Below are 23033 nucleotides of genomic sequence, written 5' to 3'. Positions count from 1 at the left end.
AGAAATTCGCATGTAATCACAAAAGATTTTATCATTCCAAATACGTATGATTTGATTCACAAAATTAAAAATACGACTAGTATATTTCTACGCAATTTTACGAAGACTGAACTAAAAGAAAATGGAAATTAGAACTTGGGAAAAAATTGAAACTAGTAGCAGTTAAACTTGGGGTAGACTTGAATCAATGAGAAATTGGATGAAAGCAAATACACAATATAACCGAAAAAAATTTTTCAAAACAACAGACTCAATGAACTGCACATACAGGGGGGACAAAAACACTAATAATCTTAAAAACTTTACCTTTGATTGAGCTACTCAAAACAACACAAAATAAACAAGTTCTTGTTCTGAAAACTAAATGAGACTTCTCTTAGACAAAACTAATCAGCACCTCAGATCATGAGTATTACCTTGTGGTCATTCAGATACAAGAAAGGGAACACCACAAACAATCTCTACTTCTCGTTCACAATCTCCAACTAACCCGCGGCATAAAAGGGGACACAGGGGACTGCTTCTCGTTCACAATATCCCACTAACCCGTGGCGTAAAAAACACCGTCCAAGATTGTTAGTAGGGAACAAAGGGCATAGGGGAAACACAACTACACAGCTTGGAAAAAGGGCAAAACACAACTACACAGCTCAAACAAAAGTCACTCGAACAATACACACATTTACTCAAAATGACTGAACAAACAAAATTACAAAAACTGATTATTCTGTAAAGCCTGTCAAATCAATTAAAAATAAATGCAAACAATAACCTGTATTAATTGTTACTGTTAATAACTTTTAAAAAATCATTTCAATGTCAAAACATTATTTTCAATTCATATTTAAATCTTCAATCTCAAAATATTTGCTTTCATTTTCAAAACATATAAATCATAGTATATATGCAAACATTTTTACAGTACTGTAGTGAATTTATTTAACTGCTATGTCTTTATTCAGTTTATAATGTCTTTATTAATTCTAATTTAATGTTCTTATCTTAATTTATTAAAAAGCACTATAATTTATATCAATTTATTTAACTACTTAATAATACATAATTTATTTTATACGAACGCTACAATTAAATTCGCGAGCGCGTCTTCAGAATTAACTGACTCCTTCAATGAAAAATCCGTTATTATATATGAAAACACAACTGGCCTACAATTCAGGAGAATCCCTCTGATTTATACTAGAAGGTAAATCCGGGTCATCGTCTGACCGGTTTCTGGAAAGTTCCGTCTCAGGTAAATTTCTGCCAGCTAATCGAAGTGTCTCGTAAAATCTAAAACAGATACGTGAATAAACAAGATGTTTACAGGTTTTTAATATGACTCATATTTTTACGTAACAGTACACTAAATCAAAAAACAACAATACATATTATGTTAATATCCAACAAATACATATGTTAATATAAAATACATAATATACAATCAGTGTTTGTGAGATACTGGCGCACTATTCAAAAGAGGGGGATTTCATATAAATCAAAGAATACTAGGGAAAATTAAAAAAAGAGATGGCTTGTGGGAAAATTACTACAGATGCAGGAATATTTAGAATCTAGAACATGCTAGCCACGTTGGGCGTTAATTTGTAACGAAGATACAAATTTTGCACAAATCTAAAACATGCCCGACGTTAGGAGCCAAATTGTAACGATTATATTTTGCCTACCAGACGGGTATTATTATAGGGGGTTGAAAATTGGGGACAGAAACTATTGTAGTGGAGATGGGCAAGCAAAATAAACGAAACTTATGCGAACGGCACTCGGGGTTTATTTGGAGTAGCTGGGTCGTGGATAAGTAAATGAAACTATGGGATTGGATTGGGGCAACTACAAAAAAAATGAAACAAATGGGTACTTACATGAATCTCCTAGACAAATGGGTAACAAAACAACAACAAGAAGAACCTCTAGCTATTTAAAATAAGGACGCCGCTTCGAAGGATCCTTGTCTTGCTGACTAAAGGAAAAAGGCTCTTTTTTCCTAAAAGGAAACGTAAAGGGGGTTAGGAGACTTTTCTAAAATAGGAAATAAACAAAATGGTTTAGAGAAATAAATTAAACATTTATTGTTGTCTCAACACAAACAGTTACAAAATGTAGATGGCACAAAAATACTATATTATTAGTTACAAAAGTAAATACCAAATAAAAAAGAGAAACACTTTCTATGTCCTATCTGTTTATAAGTGGGAATTGCTACAAAACTTACAAATGTTACTGGGCTATAAACTATTAGGACTTGAAGTCTGAGGTTGAAACTCGCACATTGTACATACCATGGAAACGGCTAAAATGGTTTATTTTCGACCTCGGTGACGCTAAAATGAATTCTGAAAGAATTCGGTGTTTTAATACGAACGAATAGGAAATGAAATACACTAACAATATCCTTTGGTGTTTTAGCAAATACGAGGGGATTTCAATATATACCAAAGAATTTTCAAATGCTACAATACCCCCCACGTAAGAGCGAAAACTGGACAAACAGGAAAAGTTTTCGTTTAGGGCAAAACAGAATACAGGTTGGAACAACAGTAGCATTTTCTAACTATTGCAATTGGCATCACGACTTCGAGGAATCAAACAAAACAAAAAAACAAACAAAAATCATATCCAAAAACTACTTGTCGTAACTGTTTATGGTACTAAGATATTTACATTCAAAAATAAAACTGGATGCTCGACTTGATGAACCGGCACCAAGTACAGTTCGTTGGCTCTTAAGCACAACGATCAATGGCAGATTTCTACAAAAATGGCTCTAGCCTAACCAAAAACGTGGAACAGACCAGTGTTAAAGTTTCTGGGAGCGAAAAGAGGGGTGCTCCCAGCTCAACAAAGGCGGGTGGCCAACAAAACAGCTTAAACAAGCTTCGCCATGGTTATCCACTAGTTAGATAACCAAAATAGCGTCAAACAATAACAAAGTTGACTATGACAGTCAACCAACAGATTTCCAACTAATGGTTGAAAATCAAACTTCACAAACCGAAGAAAAGGAGATGGCCAATTATTCCATAGGACTATCAAAGCGAAAAATTTCCAAGTCAGGAAACTTCCAAAAAGACAAAAGAAGGACATAAATCCAAAATGTTAATAATCGGTATACAAATAGTTCAGTCTCAAACTAATATTTTCAAAAGAAACAAAAAAATCGTAACAATATTTCAAAGAAAACAAAAAAGTTACGACAGTTCTACAAATAAACAAAAACATCACTACAGAATTCCGAAGGGACAAAAAATTATTACAGTCCGTCATCAATAATCAAACTTCTAACGGGGTACACAAATTTTAAACTCAATGGCAAGAAGGGTAAAGAAGGAAGAGTATATATACACAAGGATGACAGAAGAAACATAACAATACTCCCGCTCTGTCACTAACAGGTCGGCCTTAGCCATGGACAAAACGAAGTCGCATCATTATTTCCTCCTGCTTGTACACAAAAAAAAACTAGGGAGAAACACGGGGAGACATGGAACTAACAGACAGAAGAACATAACAATACTCCCGCTCTATGTCACTAACAAATAGGCCTTAGCCATGGACAAACGAAGTCCTATCATTATTTCCTTCTACTTATACACAAAAAAGAACTAGGGGTAAAACATGGACTGCAAAAACAGAAAACATTATCTTTTTCAGGGAATAAAAAATTTTCATCAAATTACCTGGACTATTGAAATAGGAAAATCTATTACAAGTCTTGTATATATGTCTGACGAATTATATCCATAGATTTCAGGACGAGCAACAACGACACAAAGACAAAACATATCCGTTTAAATCATTCAAAAAATTAAAAAGAAATCTTTATTTCTCTCACGAAAATATTTGCCCTATATTTTCGTACAGAACTCAGCTGATTTAAAACTCAACAATTAATTATCTAAACACTTAAAATGAAGACGAAATAAATGACTTATACTTAAAAGAGCGTTTACATATGAAATAAATTATTTCATAAACGTAAACAAATATTCATTTCTCCATATGGGATGGTATTTTAGACGAATTGGGAATAAACACAGACTGATATCTTTCACATTCAAAATACCGACAATAAGAAATTCGCATGTAATCAGCGAAAGAATTTATCATTCCAAATACGTATTATTTGATTCACAAAATTAAAAATACGACTAGAGTATTTCTACGCAATTTTACGAAGACTGAACTAAAAGAAAATGGCAATTAGAACTTGGGCAAAAATTGAAACTAGTAGCAGTTAAACTTGGGGTAGACTTGAATCAATGAGAAATTGGATGAAAGCAAATACACAATATAACCGAAAAAATTTTTTCAAAACAACAGACTCAATGAACTACACATACAGGGGGAGACAAAACAACAGACTTAATAAACTGCACACACAGGGGGGACAAAAACACTAATAATCTTAAACTTTACCTTTGATTGAGCTACTCAAAACAACACAAAATAAACAAGTTCTTGTTCTGAAAACTAAATGAGACTTCTCCTAGACAAAACTAATCAGCACCTCCGATCACGAGTATTACCTTGTGGTCATTCAGATACAAGAAAGGGAACACCAAAAACAATCTCTACTTCTCGTTCACAATCTCCAACTAACCCGTGGCATAGAAAACACCGTCAAATATGGATGATTAGGAAACAAAAGGGGACACAGGGGACTACTTCTTGTTCACAATTTCCAACTAACCCGTGGCATAAAACACACCGTCAAATATGGATGATTACACACATTTACTCAAAATGACTGAACAAACAAAATTACAAAAACCGATTATTCTGTAAAGCCTGTCAAATCAATTAAAAATAAATGCAAACAATAACCTGTATTAATTGTTACTGTTAATAACTTTTAAAAAATCATTTCAATATCAAAACATTATTTTCAATTCATATTTAAATCTTCAATCTCAAAATATTTACTTTCATTTTCAAAACATATAAATCATAGTATATATGCAAACATTTTTACAGTACACTAAATCAAAAAACAACAATACATATTATGTTAATATCCAACAAATACATATGTTAATATAAAATACATAATATACAATCAGTGTTTGTGAGATACTGGCGCACTATTCAAAAGAGGGGGATTTCATATAAATCAAAGAATACTAGGGAAAATTAAAAAAAGAGGTGGGAAAACTACTACAGATTCAGGAATATTTAGAATCTAGAACATGCTAGCCACGTTGGGCGTTAATTTGTAACGAAGATACAAATTTTGCACAAATCTAAAACATGCCCGACGTTAGGAGCCAAATTGTAACGATTATATTTTGCCTACCAGACGGGTATTATTATAGGGGGTTGAAAATTGGGGACAGAAACTATTGTAGTGGAGATGGGCAAGCAAAATAAACGAAACTTATGCGAACGGCACTCGGGGTTTATTTGGAGTAGCTGGGTCGTGGATAAGTAAATGAAACTATGGGATTGGATTGGGGCAACTACAAAAAAATGAAACAAATGGGTACTTACATGAATCTCCTAGAGAAATGGGCAACAAAACAACAACAAGAAGGACCTCTAGCTATTTAAAATAAGGATGCCGCTTCGAAGGATCCTTGTCTTGCTGGATAAAGGAAAAAGGCTCTTTCTTCCTAAAAATAAACATAAAGGAGGTTAGGAGACTTTTCTAGAATAGAAAATAAACAAAATGGTTTAGAGAAATAAATTAAACATTTATTGTTGTCTCAACACAAACAGTTACAAAATATAGATGGCACAAAAATACTATATCATTAGTTACAAAAGTAAATACCAAATAACAAAGAGAAACACTTTCTATGTCCTATCCGTTTACAAGTGGGAATTGCTACAAAACTTACAAATGTTATTGTACTGGGCTATAAACTATGGCAGAAATAATTTATTACAAATAAAGAAATTTGTTTAAAATGAAATTATTCATAGAGAGGTTAACCTTCTTTAAAAAACCAAAATAAATTAATGTCAAAAATAATAAAGCTAGTTGTCATATGTCACCATAAAAATTTTAAAACAGAACAATTAAAATGACAGCTAACCACGCCCTTGCCTATTATTTTTAATTATTACAAATTCTTTACAAATACTTATGAAAGCAGTTATTATTATAAAAAAAAAACTATCGTTACTTTACAATTTAAACACAAAAAAAGTTAGGTACCTTGATTTTCACTAAATTTCTTTACTTAACATTTCTGAGGTTGGAACTGGAGATTCACTGTCACGCAAAAAACTGTATCTATATACTGGGAAAGATGCTCTGAGACGGCTGCTTAGGACATTGAAGTCTGAGGTTGATACTGGCACATTGTACACACCATGGAAACGGCTTCTTAAAACTCAACAATGGAACATGTTATTTTTCAAATTTGTTGTACACGACACAAATCTCTTAGATACACAGAAATAGTGATTAGTCTTCCAAGTTTGACATATTACATAGAGTAAAATTCCACTATTTTCAACAAATTTTGCAGGCTTCTGGTTACTACATAACCACGACCGTCACCGTTGACCAAATCTTTCAACCTCAACTTAAAACTGGAACTGCACTATTAACTGGTACAATACTACCAAACTTTACTATCTCTGATAACAAAAAAAAAAACAATAAGGAAAAACCATTACGAATTAGAAGTAAAATTCGGACTAAACGCTGAAGCCTACCGCTCTTGACCACGCCTCAGCGAGAGTGATGTGATTCTTAAAAATCATTCGCTTCCCAACTTGGTATAAACAAAACACTTAGACGGAAACGGGAACACAAAATATTTATTTGAAAACGGAGTATCGAGCGGCTTGACGATCAAAGAATGCTGAGAAAATACTCATCTGTGAAATAATAAACAAACTCTAAAATGGTTTATTTTCAATTGTGGTATTCACAATGTGGTGAAATGTGTAATTAAATTAGTTCAATGTCCGACATTCTTCTCTTAAGAAAACCTCTTCCCTCCAAAAGTAATATATTGTGTCTATGTCCAGTTCTTAGTGAAGGCACTATTCGAGTTGGAGGAAGGCTAAAAAATTCTTTGTTCGAGAAAAACAAAAAAAAAATCCAATTCTTATGCCATCAAACCATCATGTTACTAAACTAATGTTTTGGGATATGCATGTGAATTCCATGCACTGTGGGTCTGAGCATCTCCTCTATTTCATTCGAAAAAAATACTGGCCGATTAGCAATAGAAATACTGCTAAGGTTATTGTGTGCAGTTGCATAATTTGTTTTAATGTTAATCCTTGATCCCATAATCCTATGATGACTAATCTTCCAGCATATAGGGTTCAACCTTCATTTCTCTTCTGCTTCACTGGCGTTGACTATGCCAGTTTTTTTTTTCCTTGGTACAAATAGAAGGGATATTAAATTCGAGGCATTTGTCACTTCTTTCTAGCGATCCTTTAGATCTAAACCCTTTGACTCCTGCTCACTTTGTATTCGGTCGCCGTCTACATTCCCTTCCTGAGGAAACTCACACTGAGAAAATGGAAGGCAACCTCTCATTGCAAGAACGACTTCAATTGATCTAGCAGCATTTCTGGAAACTAGGAGTATATCTAAGAATTGCAGCAGTGCCAAATTAAATGTGCCAAAATCCTGACAGATTCAGGCAGACGATATTAAATAAAAAATTTAAAATAACTAGACTGATTGGCGAATATTTATTTTAGACCTCTGCTTTACAAGACTCAAACAAACTGTGTGAAGTGAAAATCTGTTGCTAAATTACAATTGCTGGCGTAATTTTACATTAAAATATTAAAAATAAATGAAATTTGAACAAGTATGGAGACAGTACAGTGGTAATTATTTGATGGATTGATGCTACATATGGTTGTTTTGATCTCCTGTGCTCTTTACCGATTAAAAGTGTCGGACAAATGAACCAATAGATGTTTGACAATTAGGAATTATCTCTTATTCTTCATTTGATATCGTGGCTAATTCTTAACTAGGCTTTTACTGGAACTTATCTTTATCGGTAGTGTAGCACTAGAATATGACGAATATATCGCTGAGTTGGTGTATGCTTCTGCTATTAACTTGCTGATTGAGTCATTGTTTAAATTCAAGATTAACATAATAAAAAATAAAAGAAGTCTGGAAAAGTACCTGTTGTAAAAACAATATTTTATATTAATTTTAGTTTATTTTTCGTTCTCACAAATATTGAATTGGATCTTATAGGACAGACTGTTCTTTATGCCTGCAGGGTATTTGTGCGATAAATACCTTCTTGGGTTAAACTGACGCTGGCATGTCGACCTTTTTAGATACGATTTGGTTCAAGCCAAAAACTATCGCAGATGTGATTGTGTGTCTCAAGTTAACAGTCGAAGGTATCAGCTGTGTGCTGGACTCGGTACGCTAATGCGATCCCTTACTCTTAAAAATGCGGTGAAAAAGTGCATTTTAGTTTCCGCTATGTTCGCGATCCTCTAAAACGCCGGTATAAACATAAACAATGTGTTAAAGCAAACTCTTTTTAATTAGTAATAGTGATTTTGTAAATATTCTCTAGTTATTAAATGTGTAGTATCGATTGATGACGCTTTATTTTTCTCTTAAGTACAACCCTACCAAACCAAACACATAAGGAATCATCTCCGTGAAGTCCGCTTACATATATCGAAGGAAACTCTATAACAGTCCATGGTCCTTAAATATTTGGTACTTTACACGCTGGGTAAAGGAATTTAATAAGCTTTCCCCCGAACAATTGGTGGAGATCAGTCAAAGTTCCATCAATGTTTTTGGTCCTTCGAGCCGGATTTTGTGTTTTGGTTTCGCGTTGTTTGTACTTTACTCTCCGTTTCGTATATTTATATGAATGTGGTTAAAAGGCTCTCGAAAAGACTCTGACGTGTCGCGATAAACTCTAAAACAAAAGGACGCAAGTGAAGTTCCATCAGTACCACTTAGTCTAGTGGATACACAATTTAAAATATAAAACAAATATGTGCCTGTTTATCTGGACGCAAAATGTATCGCAGAATCCAGTAGATACTTAAGATGGACAGAAAAAGAATTTTAAACTTATTCTTGAAAACTACCTGAAGTATTTCTAAATCATGATCATTATCATCACTGGCTCGACAACCCTTTTTGGGTCTTGGACTGTTCGAGGATTCTTCTCCATTCTGATTTATTTTGTGCTTTTGTTCTCCATCTAAGTGGTTTATACGTATATAAATTATTTTATAATTATAATATAAACTTTTTTATTTGAATTTCAGACCGGTACGATGGGATCACTCGACGCGAACGCAAGTTTCCGACGAAAGTTATCGAAACGAGAAAAAAAGCAACTAAAGAAACAAGAAAAACTAACGAAGATGAAACTCGAGAATGGCGACTCGCACGATCAAGATGGAGTTGCCGAAAAACTTTATACTGGTAAGAATATTACAAACTTGTTTCAAAATACTGAACTATTTTTATAAGTCTAATTTATCAACTTTATTTATTATAAAAATATTCTAACACTTAGTTTATTAGTCTTTATTTAATTTATATAAAGTCTTACAATAATTTATTTACACTGACACTATTTACACGATTCTAATTTTCATATACTACATTTCCGCGTTAATATTATTCAAAGTCGATACAACTATTGAGACTAACTTCTATTCAAATAAAAATGTCCTCTATATATATATATATATATATATATATATATATATATATATATATATATATATATATATATATATAACAGCCGTTATTCTGGAGTCCCCTCGGCTGGACGGCGACCTGTGCGGACCCTTCTCGAATAATATGGAACGCCAGACCGGTTTTTTTAGCGGTTCGGAGAACCTACGAGAAAATACTTGAATAATAAAATGTTTACAGGTTAAATATGAGTCATATTTAGCGTATCAATACTTTGAAAAGTAGTACAATAATTTCATAATTCTTTTTCACTGTGCTGTTATGTAATTATTTTCTTTACAGAGTTACCTGAAACCTCATTTACTAGATCAATATCGAATCCAGAGGCAGTTATGAGGAGACGAAGGCAGTTACAATTAGAGAAAAAATTACAGCAGTTTAGATCAAAAGATGGTGGTCCCGATACCGGTAAGTACCCATCTACAATTTAATTCTTAAATAACACCACATTTTTTATCGTTTCACTTTTTGTACAAAACCATTCCTTTTTTTTATTATTTTTGCCTTGTAGTTAACTTCAAGCATCAGCGAGAAGCGCTACTACCTGACTTGACAATGGCAAGTGCGACTTTGCCGAAATAATGTTTTTTATCAAAACAAAAATTATTCAACGCGGAGTCAAACCCGGAAAACTACAGAAAGCGTTATAAGTAAAATGCAATGGTATGTCTCGCAAAACAGAAAATAAGGTATATCGATGGAAGGCAACCGTATATACGTATTTCTGACTATTGGTCGTCTTCAGTACGGTGCAGCCAAGTTAGAAAAGGAGCATGTTAACTTGGAAAAGAATCACTACAGGAGCAATGCAACCAATTTGTGGCATTAAAGTTAGAAGACCCTGATGGTTTCCAGGGCAACAGCTAACAATAACCACAGAGGAAGCTACAGCTACCTGGGGAAAGGAATGACAAACGTTGAAACGTTTAAAAAAAATTGCTTTTAGATAGATAGTTTATAGCATAAGCTTAAATCAAGTTGTGGGCAGTGGATCTCCTTGTGTTAATCCCTTCCTTCCTGTGAAAATCTCTGATAACCTTCCTTCCAGGATCACTTTCTTACCAGGATCGGACATGTTTCTATTCAGAAACAGATCCATCGCTTCGTATAGTTTTTCTCTATCGAATGCCTACTTAAAGTCTATAAACATAATGTGCAAACCTAGATTTTGTTCGTAGCTGTTGTGCAATATTTGTTTTATCGTAAAAATCTGATTAATTGTAAACCTTCCTCTTCTAAACCCTCCCTAATATTCACCTATTATTTCAGATTCATATTTTGTTAGTCGGTTTCGTATCAATAAAGCCAATATCTTACATGCTACATCCAATAAAGCAATTCCTCTACATTTTGGCATAGGCTTTTATCTACCTTTTTGTGGATCGAACATATGGTTACATTTTTCCAGCCTTGTTAATTTCTTATTTTTCCAAATTTGTTTTATTAGGTTGGTTATTAGTTTGAGCAATAGCTGTCCTTCACCTTCCTTGAATATTTCTGCTGTTATACCTGATAGCATGAAATGCACTGTCCGAACTTATCTCCTCTCTTATAGAAGCTGGTAATGGATTGTCTGATAGCTAGACTCAGCATCGATCCTATCTGGGTTATTTTAACATACGACAAATTTAAGGGCACCGTCAGAGTTAGGATGTAAGCTTTGACTATATTTACAGAATGAACTTCAAATATAGAGTTATATAAGCCACCAGCAATCGAAAACCATAAAATTTACCTGGAGGAATTTAGATGGATTAACTCTTCTAAGCCTAAATGGTACAAATTTAAATTGTGAGTGAAGTGATAAGTATATGAGTACAGTAATAAGTAAATATGATGTATGTTTTTTTCTTGTGGCAGGTGTCGTCCATTGACGACTCTCTGGAATTTATCTAGCAGCTAGATTCTTCTGGCCAAAGTCTTTTTAGACGTCTGTCAACCAGTGGGGGGTTGAATAATTCGTCTATGACATGGTTTGGATGGTCTGCGCTGCGATTCATGTATCTTCTGGAGTGGTCAGCAATCATATTATTGATGAAGGGGATGTTGAGGTCTGCATGAAGGGTTTGGTTTGACACATACCATGGGGCTTTAGCTAACATACGAATAGTTTTTGACTGGAATGTCTGTAGTATTTTGGTGTTGGATGGTTTGCTACAGCCCCACAGCTCAATTTCGTATGTCCACACTGGTTTGAGTATTGTTTTATAGATGGTCAGTTTGTTTTCTAATGAAAGTTGCGATCTTGTGTTGATTAGCTGATGTGTTGATTTTTAACTTTTAGGTCGAGGTGTCGTCGTTTGGCTGCAATATGTGATTTCCAAGTAAGTTTTTCGTCTAGATGAAGGCCCAGGTACTTTACTTATGTTTTTATTGGTATAGGTGAATTATTTAGGTGTAGTTGTGGACATCTAATTCTTCGATTTGTGAAATTTACTTAACAAGACTTGTTTGTGTTGACGTTTATTTTCTAGCATTTAAGCCAGTCTTCTAGTTCATTGAGATGATTTTGCAATTTTTTAAATGCTAATGTTTCGTTGATGTCTGATGCTAGTATACCAGTGTCATCCGCAAATGTTGCCATTAGTGTATTTTCGCTAATAGGAATATCAGCAGTGAAGATTTGATAAAGGAATGGCCAAGTACACTGCCTTGAGGTACTCCGGATATTATTTGGTGGTAGTTGGATAGAGCACCTTCGTATTTAACTTGGAAGTATCTGTCGGACAAGTATGATTTAAGGAGGAGATAGATTTGGTCAGTTAGCTGAGCTTTTATTTTAAAGAGAAGACCCTCGTGCCACACTCTATCAAATGTTTGCTGTATATCGAGGAATGCTGATAGACAGATTTGTTTCCCTTATAGGCTCTCTTTTATTTTGTTGACTAATCTATGGCACTGTTGAGGTTGAGTGATTTGACCGAAAACCAAACTGATGATCTGGGATAAGGTTTTCTATAGGTATTATATAATGTAGATCAAAACTGGGGGTGATGTCGCCGTGTATTCAGGTATTCCCTTAGTTATAACAAAGTCTAGCAGATCAGGAATTTTGTTGTTATCAGTGGGCCAGTATGTGGGGGTACCAGTTGTTAGGTATTTCAGGTTATTATCTTGTATGATCTTTAATCGATTTCTGCCTTTTGGAGATATCAGTCTTGCTCCCCAGGTTGTATGTTTTGCATTCCAGTCCCCTGCCACTAGGAAATGTGAGCCAAGTTGTTCAAAAAACTCTCTGTATTCCTCCAGATTGATGGTATGGTGTGGTGGGCTGTAGATAGAAGCTATTGTTAATGGGAACGTGAGCGCTTGTACTTTTATGATAGTACTGAATATACTGAATTTTGTTGGTGATATATGGAGCAAGTTCGTAGTGTTTTATAGCTGTACGGATTATTACAACTGAACCAGCATGGGCTGTTTGATCTGGATGGTTTGCGTAATAGACAGAGTAGTGTGGAATTTTTATAAAAGACCTCTCAGTTGTGTGACTCTCAGATATAAGTAGGATGTCTATTTTGTTTAATTTTAGAAATAGTATAATTTCTTGCACATGGTTTGTTAGACCATGTGCGTTACACTCTGCTATTCTGTGAGTTGCCATTACGACGTTCTATTTATCACTGTTGTAAGCATGCTTAGTATCATGCTGTTTTGGTTTATCAATTGTGCAAACATATTTTTAAATTCGTTGAGGAATTCTGTAAGTTTATTTGAAAGGTCTGAATTATTGTTGTTGTCTTGTGAAGAAGTATTAGTTGCTGCAACTTGAGCATGTGTTACATGTGATTGGCGTAGGTGGTGAGCATTAGTGTTATTATTATTTAGGCTTGCAGCTCTAAGTATAGGAATACTGCTTATTATATTTTTGTTTTTCGAATTTACTAGGTCTTTTTATATAGCATATCCTTTATAGTTTGCTGAATGATTGCCATTACATAAGGCACATGTTGCTGGTGTGTCGCGTGCTTTTTTGCAGGTTTTTGTGTCATGTGATCCACCGCATTTAACACAGGCGAATGGCCTCAGGCAGTAACTTTTTGAGTGCCCGTATTTTTGACACCTTGTTCATTGTACTATTGTATTTTTTATTCTAGGGGGTTCCACTGTTATTATGCAGTTTCGTAGGACTTGCAGGTTAAATATGTTTTTGTTTTTTTCATTTGGCTCTATATCGACAAAGAATAAGGGCAATGGTTCTTTGGTAACTCTATGTCTAACATTAATTATGTTGCGAACTTTAAAACCCTTATTATTTAATTCATGCGAAATATCTCCTTTGGGTGTTGAATGGTGTAATCCTCTTATGACAACTCTATAGACCCTCTCTTGTTTCGGTTGGTAAGTGTGATGTACAATGTTTTCTTTTCTAAGGTGCTGTATGAGTGTCCTGTAGGTGTCTGAGTTTGTAGGGTTAATTTTTACTGTATTATTTGAAATGGTTTTGGTGTAATAGGTTTTGGCCGCAGTTGCAGTTGAAAGGTTTGTTATAGCACTATAGTCAGTAACTCCATAAATATAGATTGGTGGCGGTGAGGGATTATATTTGTGTTTTGTGTATTTGATAAATTGTCTGTTTGTTCAGGGAATCAAATCTGTTTTGTTTTTAAATTTGGTTGGGAATTTCTGAAGTTGTCTGTCTTTTCACCCTTTTTCTCTTATTGCCAACTTCTTGCTAAGGATGTTTATTTTCGTTTTCTGTTTCGTTAAGTTCTACGTCGCTATCGCTATTCGTGTAGTTATTGGTGTTTTGTGATGATAAGAGTGAGCATTGAGGGTTTGTGGATACTGTTCTGTATTGGGACTGAATAGAGTTTTGAGTGTTTTGAATATTTTGTGCAGTTGATTGACTAGGAAATTGTACTTGATTTGGTATAGCTATTTGGGTTGGAATAGGTATTTGGTTTAGCCATGACATTTGATTTGTTGTCTGGTTAGATGGTGTTTGATTAAAATACAAAAATGATATTTGCGGTTTTACTGCTGTTTGGTTTGACTGGTTCGGGTTATTTATTGTTCGGACATCCTGTATAGTATTCATTTGTTGATAAATTGGTTGGCCATTATTATCAAATCCTAATAAGTTCCCCAAAGGGAGCATATTTCTTTTGTGTGTTTGACTAATCACTTAGTTTTTGTTACTTTTCACTTTAACAATTTTTTTATGCTGATAAGATAATTACTAGTTTTAGGGTAGTTTTACGATAAGGAATTCTCTAGCGCTTTGAATGACGGTACGTGTTCACGCTTCGAGAATCAGATTGCTACTAAGTGAGTACCTAGGAGTAATATTAGACTCAGCTAATATTAGAGTTAGGCTTAGTTGGAATCAGCAGATATAACCAAGAAAGTGGTGACTACGTTAATGGTAGTCAGACTCACTCAGAAAAATTTGAGGTTTAAAACCGTACATGTTATATTGGATTGATAACATGGTGTTAAAAACAATAATTATATATGAGTTTGTGGTATGGTGGCCAAAAGTGCAGCAAAAAAGTCATTCACAATCTAAGCAAGTTGCAAAGACTTGCGTGCTTGGAATTACAGGGTCTCTAAGGGGCGCACCAAAAGTTGCTTTCAAGGCTCTACTGGATCTCCCTTATCTGCCTGTTAAAAAGGGGAGGTTAGAATTGAATATTATAATTATATACTGCGAGAAAACCTAAGGAATGTAACAATTAGATCAGGACATAATAACAAATGAAATCAAGACTACCGAATGGATGGCGACTTCTGACCCTATGATACACATAGGGCCTAAGACTACAGGGTCTACTTAGTACACATACCTAAAACTGCAGAACGCTCAGGTCTAAGAATATTCAATAGTGGTGGAAATGTAAACAACAGTTATTTCACTAGGAGAATATAGTTCTGTATTTCAGCCCTGGATTTATGTAATCTTGCAGTGTGCAACAAAAAATTAACTTGATGGCTTTCAAACTGAAGCCAATCAATATATGTACATATATGTAATCCGCTATGGGAGCTTATAGAAGCCCGAAGGTGACTAGGCTAGTTTATAAATGCCGAGAATTTGACAGAGTGATGGAACACAACAGTGTCACGCTAGTATGGGTCTTAAGTTATCAAGAAATACCCGAAAATGAACGAGCTGATAAACTCGCTAGAAGATCAACTACAAAATACTTCGGCTCGGAGCCTACGGTAGGTGTGATAAAAAGCACATTCGCGACCAAAAAAAGTCTGGATCCGAACACAACTCTCACTGGGAACATATCGTAAAATTTCTGATATGGTTAACCACATGGTAAAATTTGTATTTGATGTACATACGTAGATAGGGCTGCAGGAAAAGTACTACTGCAGAATAAAAGCAGGAATCAGAACGGACTCAGAGTCAGAATGACTCGCGACTGACTAGCGAGACTACCAAGTCACTCCAAAAATATATGTTAACCATCCACTGGGTATGTACAAGCTGGTATTGGGTTACAAAATTCTGCAGTGGGTAAGTGGACACTTAATTATTCTGCATATAAAAGGGCTCCTACAGGGTTGTTCCACATCTCCAACCCTATTCAAAATATACTTAGACAAAGCCTTGACTACATGGAAAAGAAAATGCGAAGGCATGGGAGTACCGGTACGGAGCGAATACCTATATACGTTAAGCTTTGCAGACGATCAAGTAGTGATTACACAAGACCAAGACGACCTCAGCTACATGATGAAGAAACTACAAGAAGAATATACGGTATGCTGGTATCGGCAACTGGACCCTCTTTTACAACTTCCAGTTGTATAAAATTGACAAGGAACGGTTTTCTCTCCGCACCGGTAACTACGCGGATTGCAACAGACTAACACCTGGACTTCGGTGTCTTTAAAGATCTCTTCCACCATACTTCGGATAACCCTCCAATCTAATTATCGGCACTCTTTGGCATGGCTAACTTTTGCACGTCGAACTCTAGTACGTGCTCTCTCAATTGAAGTAAGGCTTCCCATACATCTCGGTAGGTAGGTTGGTCACGGCAGTGTCTTTTGTTACCAGGTAGAAAAGGTATTGAAGTTCTGCAACTCGGCCGAACTTCCTTCGAAAGATGGATGCCAACCCTGGTGCGTCTTTGATACTGGCCGGGATGGTAAGGGCCCGTGAGTAGTCATCGGGAAGCGCGAGTAGATCTTGCTTTCCTTCAGTGGTAACACCATGTCGTGCTTTACCGGTACCTCCATAGGCCCCCATGAATTCCTCAAACATGAGGTTAGACACATCTTGGACTTGGTTTGCTTCCACTTCTTCATCTACGTCGTGGTCACGTTCGAAAGACGCCAGCCGGTTATGGTGTACTATCATCGGCTTTCCCATCGGTATCTTGCTTATTCGGTAGATGACATCGTTGATCTTCTCCATAACGAAGTATGGACCTTCCCAAAACTACTGCAACTTGGGAGAACAACGTTGTCGGTTCTTGGGATTATGGAGCCAGACTTTGTCGTTCTTCTTAAAGCACCCCTTTTCGGCTTGCGTATCGTACCGTTTCTTCATTCGGTCGCTAGCGATCTGAAGATGGGAACGGACCAACTTGAGAAGAACGGAAGATATTTGTCCCAGTCTCGCTGATGATCGGACACCATCTTGTTCAAATACTTGCCAACTGTCCTATTCATCCGTTGTACCATAGAATCCGACTGCGGATGATATGCTGTAGTTCTTGTTTTCTTCATGCCTAGTCTATCACATATTCCTTGGAATAGATCGCTTTCGAAGTTCCTTCCTTAGTCACTATGGATCTCCAAAGGTATTCTAAATCGGCTGATATATTCTTGGATCAACTTATCTGCAATGGTGGAGGCCTTCTGGTCTGGAAGTGCGTAAATCTCGACCCACTTAGTGAAGTAATCCATTACTACCAATATGTACTTGCCTCCATTTTCACTTTCTGGAAATGGCCCAGCGATTTCCAAAGCTATTCTTTCAAACGGGCTTCCAACATTATATTGTTTCATAGGAGCTCTCCTTTTTCGGTAAGGCCCGTTACTCGTAGCACAAATAGTACATTTCTTACACCAGTCTTTTACGTCGTCGGAACTGTTCATCCAATAAAACCGTTCCCGAATTCGCTTAAGGGTTTTCTTTACACCGAAATGCCCTCACGATGGACTGTCGTGTAACTGACGAAGTACTTCGGCTATTCTGCTCTTTGGGATCACCAACTGTCTTCTCTTCTCTGAACCGTCATCATTTTCCAGGGCTCATTTGAGCAAGCTATCTTACATGATAAATGAGTCCCACTGGACCCAATACGTCTTAACTACTGAGCATAGGTTTGATATTTCTTGCCAAGGTGGTCGACGGTTTTCCTCTTTCCATTTTCGAATTTTCTGTACAACTGGATCTCCCTCTTGTTCCTCCCTTATGTTAGTAGGCGTCCAGTCGTCGTTGATCATCGTTGTTCTTAGCACTCCTGCTTCCTTGGATTCCGTTTTGCTGCAATGGGAACACTCTGCTGGGCATGGCCTTCTGCAAACAGAATCAGCGTTTCTGTGGCTAACTCCGGCTCGGTGCTCAATCTTGAAATCGTATTCTTGGAGTCGTTCGATCCATCTGGCTATCTGACCCTCTGCTTTCTTAAACCGCATCAACCACTTAAGGGCGGCATGGTCGATTCGTATTAAAAACTTCATTCCGTAGAGGTATTGATAAAAGTGCTCTACTGATTTCACTACTGCTAGAAGTTCTCTTCTCGTGATGCAATAATTCCGCTCAGGTTTTGAAAGAACTTTACTAAAATATCCGAGGACTCGTTCCTGTCCTCCTTGAATCTGAGACAGCACTCCTCCAATTCCCGCATTACTTGCATCTGTATCTAAGATGAACTCTCCTTCTGGCAGTGGATACCCTAAAATTGGTGCTGTTATTAAATGCTTTTTCAAGGTCTCAAAGGCATTTTAGCAGTCTGTATCCCAGCGGTAATCTCTTGCCTCCTCTGTAAGTCGCGTTAATGACTTAGCGATATCTGCAAACTTCTTAATAAACCTCCGGTAGTAAGTACATAGTCCAAGAAAACTTCTCACTTGATTATAGTTTATTCGTCTTCCGGGTTTGGACCGTGTCATTTGTGAGTGACCCAAAAGTGGGTTCATCTCGACGTTTCGCTACAATTGTATGTAGCTTCTTCAGGAGAACAAAAAAGAAAAAGAAAAACAAGAGACAGGAAGATGGGTAGTTAGCAACGGTAACTCAGTTACTCAACGCAACCAGAGGCGAATACTAACTACCAAGATGGGCATTTGGTCACAGTAACTCAACTACTTAACGCAGCCAGAGGTGAAAACCAAATGCCAGGACAGGGATTCACGTCCAACAGCTCAGAACACTAACGCGTCGAGAGGCGGGGAGTGAATCCGACGATTACTCCGCTACCGCTCTTTAAAACCAAAAGTCTGGTTCCGCTACGTTGATGATACATTTATCATCTGGCCCCATGGTCAGCATACCCTTTCTCCCTTCCTAGATCATCTCAACTCACAACATCCGAGTATAAAATTCACAATGGAAGTAGAAAATAATCGGTCCCTTCCCTTTCTCGATGTGTTAGTCACTTTTTTTTTTCAATTGGGTAGCTTTTAGTCGGTTAAAAATGTTTTCTAAATTCTTCAGATGATTTTCAAATGTCTCCCCCAAGACGATTATGTCATCTAGATAAACCAGGCATGTTTTCCAAGATAACCCTCTCAACACATTTTCCATAAGCCTCTTAAATATCGCAGGAGCATTACAGAGTCCAAATGGCATAACGTTGAATTGCCACAATCCAGATCCTGTGGTGAACGCTGTCTTCTCTTTATCTACTGGGTCCATTTCTACCTGCCAGTATCCAGACTTCAAATCCAAAGTAGAAAACAATTTACTTCCAGCCAATGTGTCCAATTTATCGTCGATCCGAGGCAGAGGATAACTATCTTTCTTGGTAACGTTGTTCAGCAAACGGTAATCCACACAGGACCTCGTCGTTCCGTCTTTCTTCTTAACCATGACCACCGGAGAGACTCATGGGCTCGTAGAAGGTTCTATCACCCCGTCTTTCTTCATTTCCTGAACAATCGTTTCAGCTTCCTGTCTTTTCGCCTGTGGTAATCGTCGAGCTGTTTGACGAATTGGCTTAGCATTACCAGTATCAATTTTATGCTTAACAACGGTATTTCTTCCCGTCTTTCCTCCTTTCGGTACGAAAATATCACGATATTGCCGAAGAAATTCCCTTAAGTTCCTTTTTTCCATCTGATTTAGAGACTGCCCAGCAACTGCAACCATTTGGTCGAATTTGTCGTTGGAATTATCGGATGTTGTCGTCTGACGGAATATGGATGTCACCGGTACACAAGTTCCTACTTTTGTCTCTTTCTTGATCGTCACTGGGTAGTCATTGACATTGATAAGTCTCGCAGGTATTTCTTTAGCCGAAGTCACCAATTCCATTCCAATTATGATTCCTCGGACAACCTCGTCGTCATGATTCCAAGGCTCCATCATAACAGGTGTCCCTTCATCCGCAATTCCCTATAACCGCGCTACTATGATCGTTTCACTTCTCGCAGGTACAACTGTATCTTCTTTAACGGCTGCTTACACAGTGTTGTCATCATGTGGATGAAGAAATACCTCCTCCTTACCAACTTTGATTACCTTATCAAAATCCAATCGGAATCCATGCATATTCGTTACGTCCATTAACATCCTCTTCGATGTCAACAACTATAACAGTATAGACGAACTTTTCTGCTCCGATTCCTAATTGTACTGTATCATTTTTTTTATATAATTAAAATATTAAATAATTTTTAATCCTTTTACCCCTGTTGCTGAGACGCCGATGGCCGTATTTGCAAATAATAAATACGCGGGTGTGCTCGCTCATCCTTAATATTATTGGAACCTATCGACTTCTCAGATTACGGAAGACTTATCAAAAGACTCCGGTTCAGTTATAGTCCTTTCCGGTCAGGCGGGTTCTTTTTGATAAATTTGGTAAATATAGTCGAAGGCACGTTATAGTAATTTTCTGAGAGAACTTAATCCAAAAGGATTTATCTTTCATCACGTCCTAACTAAAAGGGTCCCGTTATTTCGATAGTCGTTAGAACCTTTTACCTTCCTAGAAACACATACAGGCTGGCCTGCCATTTTTAAGTGGGGGTTATCTCACCTTTTTTTTTTGGGGGGGAAGCTTGTGAAATTTTGAGAGGAAGAATATCACTTCAGGCAGCGCGATCTTTGAGTAAAGCCGCTTGCTTATATTACCGTCTCTGTGAATTTTTTCTTTAAGTGTGTATACACTTAAATGTTTCAGTTTCTTAATCTAATACCATATTAGATTAAAGATTAGTATAAACTACCTTTAATTTAACTAACTTCAGTGTTTAATACAATTAAAGTATTTAGATTCAGTGAAGAGTGCAGCAGTCATCATGGTTTATCGTAAGTTGTCATAATCATATTATCTTCAACTATGTGGGCGAATCTCCGTCGATTATTTCTTCTCCTGTAGTTAAGGTTAACTACTGAGTTAGCATTCAATCAAGGAACATTTAATATTTTCATACGAACTGTCAATCAGCTATTAAGAACTTCTAAATTACGAACATTTAATTCTCAGTTAACCATTAAACAACAGTGCGATACAGATAATTATCTTAAACCAAGTGCGGGTTGGCTTAATTTTTATAATACAAAATTCTTGAGACTTTTTTGTATTCTTTAGGATTTAAATTTAATCATTTTGTTATACATTTTTAACCCGTTATCTCGAGATAAGCAGATAATTCCAAACAGGTGTTATCATGGTCTATCAAAGTACTTAGCTAACAAACGTCTGTCTCAAAAAACTCGTATAAGGCTGTATAGAACACTGATAGTCCCCGTTCTCACATATGGATCAGAGGCATGGACGCTAACGAAAACAGATGAATCCGCTCTATCCATTTTTGAAAGAAAGGTGCTACGCAAGATATTCGGAGCGGTCTGTGAGAACGGAATATGGAGGCGTAGATACAATTTTGAACTGCAGAATATCTACAAGCATACGTTTGGTGATAAAGATATTACCACTATAATTAAGCGAAACCGCCTGCAGTGGGCAGGACATATAGCCCGGGCCCCTGGCTGTAGCACCAAGATGATGATGATGATGATGATCTCGAGATAAGCCCATAAACAGCAAAGTGAGATTTTTAATCAACTTTAGTTGAATACTATTAAATACTATCAGGCTCTCCGCTGATAATTTAAACTGTGCATGATTTTATTATATTATTATATTATTATTATTTCTCCATCTACATATACACTATGTTCACGACATTTCAAAGAAGCTATTAGTATGAGAGGGTCTTTGGAAAAGTTCCGGGTCGAAGCTGTCCCCCTAAGGCCGACCCGTTCTAGTTTTCCTGATGGTGATTTTCTTGATTTGCATCGTACCTAGGGTGCTTACATGAACTTCGTACGTGTCCTATTTCGCCACAATTTCAGCATCTTATGGTCTTCGTTTTCTTGTGTGTCATACTTTTCATCATATTAACGAGCTGGTCTAGTTTATCTTCATCTCCTTCCTCTTTTACAGTCCTACGCAGGCCCGCCAGAGGCCTGCGTAGCTGACTCGTATTCGAGGGCGACGGATAAGACATCAACCAGCGTCTTGTGACGAGCTAATCGCAGTGTTCTCTGCATTTCATGATCACGATGACCATCAATAAATGTTTGAACGGACAATTTTTCCATCATGTCTTCGGGAGCTGTGGGATAAGCATACCGTACTAATCTGGCAATATCTACCTGATATTCTTGAAGAGCCTTATATCTCTTTTGTCTTCGATTTTTAAGCTGCGACTGATATACATGCTCCAAATGTTCTTGGCCATATCGCATATTTAACCTCTTCTTAAGTAGTTCGAAATCATCCGTCTCCTCTACGGCTATGGTCTGAAGCACATCTAAGGCATCTCCTCGAAGAGCGATAGTCAGGTTTACAGCCTTTTCTTTTTCAGACCATCCATTCACTCTTGCAGCTGATTCGAACTGTTTCATGTAGTTGTTCCATGACGATTTTCCGTCGAAAGTTGGGACTTTAACATGAACAGAACCTCCACTTCCTTCAAATTTCGGCCGTGTTTCCAACTTACATTTCGTCTCGTCTTCTTTTGTCTCTACTGTAATTGGATTGTTCCCTCTCTCTGCTGTCCCTGTTTCCTCCATCTTCCTTTCCATCTCTTTCTTCTTTTCTTCGAAGGCCGACATATCGGCAGCAACTTGGTTTTTTAACATCTATCGTCAAGGGCAGACATCTCAGAAGTGACTTTAGAGATGTTAGCGGAA

The 23033-nt window shown here is 36.7% G+C and overlaps 1 protein-coding gene across 3 annotated transcripts in view; it reads left to right on the top strand.

Annotated features, from left to right (window-relative positions):
* The window catches only part of cno (adherens junction formation factor afadin), a 941963-nt gene that overhangs the window by 341745 nt on the left and 577185 nt on the right, over positions 1-23033 (top strand). For all 3 annotated transcript variants that reach the window (XM_072540541.1, XM_072540540.1, XM_072540539.1), the window contains exons 4-5: positions 9256-9415; positions 9977-10102. In XM_072540541.1, the coding sequence (XP_072396642.1) occupies positions 9256-9415; positions 9977-10102 (286 nt within the window). The remainder of the gene's footprint in view (positions 1-9255; positions 9416-9976; positions 10103-23033) is intronic.

This window comes from Diabrotica undecimpunctata, chromosome 8 (assembly GCF_040954645.1).
Source record: "Diabrotica undecimpunctata isolate CICGRU chromosome 8, icDiaUnde3, whole genome shotgun sequence".
Taxonomy (NCBI): domain Eukaryota; kingdom Metazoa; phylum Arthropoda; class Insecta; order Coleoptera; family Chrysomelidae; genus Diabrotica; species Diabrotica undecimpunctata.
This window is presented reverse-complemented; position numbering and strand designations above follow the sequence as displayed.